The sequence below is a fragment of the Poecilia mexicana genome, unplaced genomic scaffold (genome assembly GCF_051168715.1).
Source record: "Poecilia mexicana isolate PSO_F unplaced genomic scaffold, ASM5116871v1 scaffold_10, whole genome shotgun sequence".
Classification (NCBI taxonomy): Eukaryota; Metazoa; Chordata; class Actinopteri; order Cyprinodontiformes; family Poeciliidae; genus Poecilia; species Poecilia mexicana.
The window spans coordinates 16,522,416-16,531,246 of NW_028263379.1; the positions used below are offsets into that span (position 1 = coordinate 16,522,416).

General features: G+C 37.4%; 1 protein-coding gene across 1 annotated transcript; it reads right to left on the reverse strand.

Annotated features, from left to right (window-relative positions):
• Nucleotides 1-3,074: 3,074 nt before the first annotated feature.
• gm2a (ganglioside GM2 activator) lies at nucleotides 3,075-8,204 on the reverse strand. The gene is made up of 4 exons (XM_014983635.2): nucleotides 7,976-8,204; nucleotides 6,432-6,584; nucleotides 4,795-4,977; nucleotides 3,075-4,128 (listed from the first exon to the last, which is right to left on the reverse strand). Exons 1-4 carry the CDS (start codon nucleotides 8,093-8,095, stop codon nucleotides 3,973-3,975), a joined length of 612 nt encoding a protein of 203 aa, XP_014839121.2. The 5' UTR covers nucleotides 8,096-8,204; the 3' UTR covers nucleotides 3,075-3,972.
• Between the last annotated feature and the right edge of the window lie 627 nt (nucleotides 8,205-8,831).

An 8,831-nucleotide genomic window follows, 5' to 3' on the forward strand; every position in this document is an offset into this window, starting at 1 on the left:
TGTCTGCAGAGATTAGTCTTTGAAGAGGTTGTCCCGAGTTTGATTCTGAGTCTTGGCCCGTTTGCCCAGACTGGGCAAATGGCCCAGTCCCTATTTAATCTCTATTTATTGTTCAATAAACGCAACTATACCTTTTGAATTTTAAAAGAAATCTGACCAGTGTAAATTTGATAGTGATGAAACTGTTTATAAAAATGATTCTTACATATTTCATACTGGAGTCAGTGGGACACCAGAAAGTCACTTACCAGAACTCGGTGCTCCTCTGGTGTGTAGAATCTTGTCTAGTGCACTTAGGACACTGACTGTTGATAACTACTCTTAAAACCCAGCAGCAACAATGGAAACAATCCCCATGGGCCCAAAATGTTGATGGCCTCCAAACATTTTTCATTGAAACATGAAGCAGACCACTTTTCTCCCTCCTTCATTTAGTTTTCATAGCCAATGGCCTTCTTCACTAAGCTACCTTTACCTTTTCCAAACAGTAAATATGTAAGTTTAACACAAAATTAACTAAATTAGTGTTACTTGTATTTAAAATAAATGATCATGCTTAGATAATTATCACTGGAAAACTAGTGATAACAAATGCAGCATGCCTTATCATCACTGCCCTATGGCATCAGGATGTCTGCAACCTTTTCATATATCATCTTCTGATTGGTTATTTCACACGTCAACAGATAATGCAACACGCTTGTTAACACTCAGAGACCAAGCCAAACCCATTCACCTCCACTTCTATTGTTCTGCTAATTTGTTTGTTGAACTTTAAACTCCTACCTCTCTTCTTTTTCTAATCCTCTACTGGTCCTTTTTTAATTTTTATGGAGACTTTCCTCCGCCTCTTCTTTACATTCACCCAGCGCAAGCTTCCTGTCTCAGGAAGAGGTTGATGATGGAGGTCAGAGACAGGAAGTCCAGCAAAGGAGATTAGACATCAGCAGGATAAGTTGTATACTTCATTGCCGCAACTCAGACATCAATATTTAGCACCAGAAACAGGAAGTTCTTTGGTTGTTTTGTCCATTTTTGTACCTGCCAGTTGGAGTTTCGCCAAAACTGTTGGGTTGAACCCGGTTGGTGGTTTACTCCTTCACGTCCATCTGTTTATATGTGTCCAGTTGGTCTTGCCAAATACATTTTAAATGTATTTTTTTTTATTGGAAAAAAGCAACAAAATCCCAGTTCAGTGTGGAAGTAGTCCCAACAATACAGTCAAGCTGAAGGATGCTATTACAGCAACCTGGCTTTCTTTATACCTTAGCATGGCTACAGCATAAAATTATGCAAAAGGAGACTCAACCAAGTAATGTATGGATATATTTTTCAGTTGGACACTTCAGGGAGAATCTGTTTTCAGTTTTTCTAATGTTGCAGTTTTCAGAAAAACTAAATTTGTGTTTTTCATGAGCTTTAACCCACAATTATCACAATTAACAGAAATAAATCCTTGAAATATATCAATGAAGCTACATTTTACATTTTGAATTAAAGTTCTGACATGAAAATATTTTAATGGTGTAAATTTATTGAGATGGAAAAAAGTTGTAAATATTACTTTGTTACTTTTTTATTGTCACCACTGGTTATTATTAAGCAGAAATTGCACATAGAGCTTCAAATTTGGTCATTCTCTATTGATGTCTTCAACACATTCCTCTCATTTCTGCACATCTAGCCAGCTGGAAATGGGAACAGAACGAAGACTAATTTAATTTACATATAAGCTACTTGAATGTGTTAATTAAACGGGGAATTTCTCAGTTCAGAACCTTTTTGTTCTCTACTGAATGTGTTCTTTTGAGTTTTTTTCTTGCTAAATGATTTAAACAGGAATGGAAACAAAGTTATATCAGGAATGAAAGTAAATTTGATCGAATCTGATATACTTTTGTGCTAAATGCTTTGTGAATATTATCTCTTTCAATTTGTGACAGTTTCCATCAAAGATCAAGGAAAACAGCTTGCAAACAGTTTAGAGGAGGTATTTTTTGAAGGTCCCAACTGGCTGTGTTAAAGGCATCTGCAGACCACTTGTTTCTGAGACAGGAAGCAGGAAGCACACTGAATCGACTGCAGCCACAGCATTTTAACAAGGGAGATTGTGATAATGTGGCCTCACTTAGAGCCCAACCACAGCATGTGTACAGCAGATATACCGCCGACATATTAACAGTAACTGCATAGTGTTTTATTGAAGTTGAAAACTGTGTCAACGTAAATCTCAGCATTGAAAAGTGCAACAAATGTTTAATATTCTCTGGTTTTGCTGTTCTTACAACATGCGACTGCACTCCTCAGCTGCCGCAGATGGACTTAAGGCCAGGAAAATTGAGCAGTCATTCTATTCATCTGTGAACCAAAAGAAAATAACATCCTGTCAGTCCAGCAGACCTTATCTGCTACTACTGTGCACTTTGTCACTTTCCTCCTTTTGTTTTCTGCATTGTTTGTCGCTTCCCTATAATATCCAATCTTGCTGTAGTTTTAAAACTAATTTTTATGCTAAAATGTTATCAAAACAACAAACTTCCATGAAACTGAAGCCATGATGATCAAGTTGTGTTGTTTGGCCATCTTCTGAGGACATTACAACACAAAAATTTGGAGAAAAAATATTTATTTTGTGTAATTCTTTGTTGGGAGGCTGTGAAATACTCCCACCGTGTGGTGAAAAACGTAACTGCATCTTTTAAGACTCAAACGCCACAGGAGCTTTAGTGTTGGTTACTTTATATAAGAAAATGTTATTAAAAAACTATAGACTGTGCGCATGTGCAAAGATGACAGTATGTTCATTTATATAATGAAAAACAAACTTTATATTTTCTTAAATTATAAAAAGGCAGAATTGTCTTGGAGTTTGTTCTATAAAAAAAAAAAAAAAAAAAGAGGCACTTGGCTAAAACTACCAGCTGCAATTAAAATCTATTTACTATATGGTGGCCACTTATAGATTTGTTAAAATCATTTCCTCAAAGAAATTAGACATTCTCACCTAGGCAGGAAAACATAAAATCATTTTCATTTTGCCTTTTTGATGCTACAGAAATGAGAGTAAAACACAATTATACTGTGCAAAAAACACATTTATTGAAACATAGTATTTTAATGAACATGGCAATTTTTCAAGCTTTTGTTTAGTGTTGGAATGATTTTGCTTTAAAATTATAAGGCGAATATTTAAAACATTGTACAATGTTTATATGACCACAAAATAAGGTGTTTTGTTCTTTAAATTGAGTCTTGATTAAGAAAAAAATGACCTCATCGATTTCCTGAGATGATGCAAAGTAAACAAGAAATGTAATGTTGCCTCAAACACTGGGATTTTTGCCTGCAACAGTTTGACCAATGTTTAAGTTTATTATACTACTATTTTTACAGATTTAGTCAAATAGTCCACAGAATCCCACTTAAGTTTTCATTATTTTCATTCATCTAAAAACTTGAAGAAAGAAAAAAATCTTAACATTTTAGCAAACTGGCCAAATGTTCCACAGAATGAATTAAACTGCACAACTTGGTGTTTGTTAACTGCTAAAAATAATCACAGTTTTCTAAGCTTAAAGAAAACTTGTGCCACTGAATAGAAAATAAAGACAATGTTCAAATAAAAGTAGCTTGTAACAAAAGACAACATTAAAAATAGATTAAAAGGCTCATGTGCAGAATGTCAATGTTCTTCTCTGGTTACTGTAGCTTTTTACATATACAGTAAAAGCATAGAATGAAAAAAAAAAAAAGAAAAATCTAGCAAAACCTTGATCCTGTTTAAATCAAACGCCATCAGTAGTACCTAATCTGCTTATATGTGTTGGTTTTCCCCTGATGTGGAGAGACGACAGCTGCTGAAACACGAATCAAACATAAAATTAAAAGTTGACGCAACTTTCTAAAGCCTGGAGTTTACGTCATTTTTCTGTGCAGATAAACAGAAATGCGAAGCTGCTGTGAATCATCTCCTCAGCTGGAGTGAACGGACAGAGACAGCTTGAGGCAGCCCAGCTCTTTGCCTCCACCACCCAGGACTCCCTGAACCCTGTAGTTCCCATTGGTGAGCCAGTAAGGCAGGTCCATGTAGGGAAGGTAGAACTGAGTCTGAGGCAGCGAGTAAGAGCCCTGAGGAGACACAGAGAATATAAAAATCAGAGCAAACTTGGCAACACTGGAGTTCAGTGTTACCTGACCTTTAACTGGTGGATCAGATTTCAGTGTAAAGTGAGTATTTCCAGTGCTGAGTCTTCCTTTCTTTCTAACTTCAGTAAATCTCTCCATTATGCTGGATATCACCTTTGAGACAAAGTCCTGACTGTTGGTGATCCATTTTCGTTTTACTAGCGTTTGGAGTTTCTCACAGCGTTTGTTATCATTCCTCAACCTGCTCTTTCAGAACTGATCACATTGCTGTCACTACGGTTAAGACCAGAGGAGTTTCCTCTTTTCACAGTTGCAAACTGTTACTGTTCTCATTTTTGACTGGCGACATAATTTTTACTACGTGACAATCCTCTCCATCTAGGTGCAAAACAAGCAGACCTTCAACAGATTGTTCCTGTATTGCTGGGAGGAATTGTTGGCATCAGGATGCTTCCTCGTTACCGCTAAGTAGAACAAGTGGACCGTTTTCAACCATTTGTGAGACGCACTAATAATGTTTGCTGTCAGGAGCAATATTTGTTTTAAACCTCTTGGTCACTGAAACCTTTTTTTTTTTATTTGCGGCATTAAACAACGATGCCAAAACTTAACCCAGGTTCAGTTTCTGTCGGTGAAAAGAAAACTCACCGCTTTGAAGGGGCAGTGACAGGGTAGGCCGTAGGTGTGCAGCGGTTCGGGACAGTCCTGTCCCGGTGGGATCAGCTGGTTCAGAACCTCGCAAGCGTCATTATAGTGACAACTGCCAAGATCCTCGAGGCAGGGGACCTTCACCCAGAAACCCGCCACCTCCTTCTCCAGGGTCACGTTCAACTGCAAAAAAAAGAAAAAAAGGAGGTCAGAGTGAGATGCAAAAAGATTGACTTTAGTTTCAAACCTGCACCTGTTGTTTATGGTCCCAAGAATGGCACCATAAACAACACAATAACTGACTGGCATGAGTAATAAAGGTGTGGAGCTGAGCTGTTAAAGGAGCAATATTATGTATTTTCCAGGCACATAGCACTATCAAGTAACTATGTAACCTGCAGGTGTTATAAAAACTGAAGGTTACAGTTTCAGCTTTCAGGTTACACTGAAGGTGTTCTTCAGGTAAAAGAGCTGAAGAACACCTTCAGTTCTTTAAATTTGACTTCACAATTTGATGCCTTGTAATTGGGGCTGTCTTTTTTAAAAGCTCCCACTCTTTCTGACACGTCATCACAACAACACTCCTCTATTTTCTCGTATTTAGGAGAGTTGTACTGAGAAGTAGTTCACATGATCAGCTCAGCAGACATGCAGTTCCACCAGGTGTTTGCTAAGTGCTGCTGCCGCTAGTCTGGAGGAGCTGAGTGGGGAAAGTGTGGAGGAAAGGTGATCGGTGAGGCGGAAGCTCAACTGGTGAAAGCAGTAATAAATGCAGAATCTTAATAAGTAGACTAAAAGCCATTTAAAACAAGGGACAAAATACAATATCGGTTTTACCATACTTTCCATTCACAGCATGGGGAATAGATTTGTTTATTCTGTAAATAATAGGATAATCTTTTCTTGTCCCTTTGTACAAACAGGTTCTTTAATACTTTGACTTGTTTCATGTTTTTGTGTGCAACCCTACAAAATTAAGAGATTAACAGAAAAAAAATAATCCACAAATTGATAAAAGAAAAGAGAAGTTGTACGTAGAAACACTAGTTTATATATTTAAATGTTTTAAAATGTTTGAGTTGCTGTTTGCAGGTCAGGGCGCTCTAAAAAAAAGACGCCAAACCTCTAATCAGTAAGCTCACATGATGATTGGACAGCAAATCCAGAGGCATCTGCTGAGACAAACAAAAATTTTCAAGCTGCAGACAAACAGATCTGCTGCTGCTGAGTAACTCAGTGTCTGAGGCGTTCTCACACAAACATGTAGTTAATGCTAAAACTGATAAACGCTGTTTTGTGGTTTATTATCAGAGAAATGATGAAGTGCTAGTGGTGCAGGAGTTGACTGCTTCTCCCTTTAGTTTACTGCTGTTGCAAAACTGATAATGTGTTCTCTTATTTTATTAAAAAACAGTCTAACAGTCAGTGTCTAATCTGATCAGTGTGTAATCATTGCAAATCGAGAACCAAATACCTGCAGTGTTAGCATTGTCGGTGTGTTTTGCTGAGTCTCAGCTGGTTTTCCCATGATGTAACCAAACCAAACTGTGCTGAATGTCCCAATAACAAACATCTTGAAACATATGAACGATTTTCAGTTGATTGTTTCAGGTTTGTGTTGCAAGACGTCAACTCACAGACAGAGGGGAGGCGAGCTTGATCGACGTGGATCCGGACGCAGCGGCCGTCAGTGATCCCGGAATGTTGATGGGATCTGGAGACACAGTCAGGGTCTTTAGCACAGCCGGAGCGTCGGGCTGTCCGCAGTTTTTCCAGTCGAAACCCAAAACCTGCAGAGTGATCAAACATTCACTTCTCCGTTTGACTCTCTGCCAGAAAGATCCAGCTTTATGCTTTACACTAACGTAGTAAAACTGAAATGTGACAGAAATCAAATTTTTCTCCTTCTGAAGTTGCCTATAACAGTTTATTCATTTAGGTGTCATTAATCTTCTTTTCCAACAATGGCACCAGGATTCTTAAGCAGCTTTAAAAAAAAAGATATGAGCATCTCATTTCAGATGTCAAATACAACAATAAACTTTAATTTCTTAGTACGGGGCATAAAAGATTTGTAAAGAAAATATTGGTTATTTACATTAACTTCCATGCTAGACCAAAAAAAATGGCCAAACTGGAATATTATTTAGGGATCCTACACATTACTTAAGGTTTAAAATTTATTTTTTTCCAACTAAAAGCCATTTAAGTCTGGCTCTGGAAAAATATTTCCAGAGTTTTCAGTCTTTAACAGAATGTATTGCACATATTTCTACAAATACCTGAAAGTAAAAAAGGAAATCCAACCAGTTTCTATTGTTAGTGCATCACGTTAAATAACTATTTTTAATCCTTCAATGAACGATTTTACAATTTCTGGTCTCACTGGTGCATTTCTCAGAACAGAACAGACATTCTCAAAACTACTTGTTCAATCTTCAAATCAACATGTCACTTGTGCACATCAAAAAGCACTTTTGAGCAAGGTGCAAATGCTTTTGAACATCTTACAAGTGGTTATGTACAATTCTATGCTTCTTCTTACATTTTCAATTGCTCTTGTCACGTTGGTCAAAATGTATTAAACAAGTCTCTGTTGAGTTGTCTCGACTTCCCCAAAATGTAAGCACAATTTCATTGCATAAGTCTTAACATGGGAAATGCTTGAACAAGTTCTCATAATATAGCAATCATTTCTCAGCATGGAAATGGAAAGTAAAGGAAGACTCCAATGTAACCCCTAAGAACTGCATGTACAGTTTTCTTTAAGGAGATTATTCTGTTCCATTTTGTTGCTGCTTTTTGCTCTCTGCACTCCTGTCTGTTCTTTTCTGTATCACATTGGGACAGCCTCTCAACAGATGACAGCAAAAGTACAAATTTGACTGTTTTATTCAATCACAGTGAAACAAGACATAACATTCTGGAGCACTGATGTGTTCATTGACACATATTTCATTTTGAGAGACGAACTAAGTATTTTGAGGAAGAAACTGGATTTTGCAGGGAATCCATGCTGTTTCACTGTTTCTACTAAATGTTTTGGGAAATACATTAACTGTTTTTGAAAACGTCGAAAATGATTCGAGAAATGCACAAAAGCGACTGAGAAAAACTGTAAGAACGCGGGTGTAACCGAACAGAGATTTTTTTTTTTTTTTTGACAAAGCGGAAAACTTACCTTTGCGTTTCTAACTCTCTTCATTCCAAAGGACTCGCAGTTTGCCTGAAATACCACCGCAGCTAAAACCACCATCACGGCTGCAGTCACCTTCAGACAGCCGGCCATCCTGTTCATCATTACGGCGGTAAATCCCGATACTCTGCGCCTTTAAAGCAACCTTCTCCACGGGCATAGAAAGCCAGAATGCTTCCTGAGACCAGCACTTCCGTGTTTACAACCGCCGCCTGAACCAACTATCACGTGATCCACATCAGTCACGTGACGGACAACAGTCTTTCATTGAAATGCTGATACATTCAGTTGGGTATTTATTTGCACAACATAACATTACAAAGCATAACATTTCTGAAATGAAATAAAACTTTTTGTGTATTAAATTTTTTGGAGAAACGAATGTCTTTGGCTGTTATTCAAATAATCAAAATTAAACATCATTGACCTCTTGTAAATACCGTATATATTCAGTCTCTAAAATACATGATTTTGACTTTTTTAACATTAATTAATGGATTAACGAAATTACCTGAATACAAATTATATTCGAAGTTATTGAGTTGAGTATCATAGAACTAAAAAAGTTACTGTAATTCCGTTTCATAGCCTGTAGATGTCATTGCTGTGCAACTGTAATTGCATATGTTTTTTTGTTTGTTGTCGTCGTCGTCCCGACGAGTCGTTTTCCGACTCCTTCTTCAGCAGTTAAACGCAGTCCGAGTCATTTTTTTTAATAATAAAAAGTGGAGGCTAACACGTAGCATAAATAACTAGAATTATTGGGAATGATCTACACATGCGCACAATTGACTTGACTCCACCGCTGGATGGAAGGGGAGGGGCAGATGATGCTGTCAGT

Bases quoted from the DNA above. Each gene is read 5' to 3' on its own strand.
- gm2a (XM_014983635.2), bottom strand. From the start codon at position 8,095: ATGATGAACAGGATGGCCGGCTGTCTGAAGGTGACTGCAGCCGTGATG. The intron at 4,978-6,431 runs GTGAGTTGACGT...TTTTTTTTGCAG, and splicing joins AGCTCGCCTCCCCTCTGTCT to TTGAACGTGACCCTGGAGAA. The intron at 4,129-4,794 runs GTGAGTTTTCTT...GTGTCTCCTCAG, and splicing joins GTCACTGCCCCTTCAAAGCG to GGCTCTTACTCGCTGCCTCA.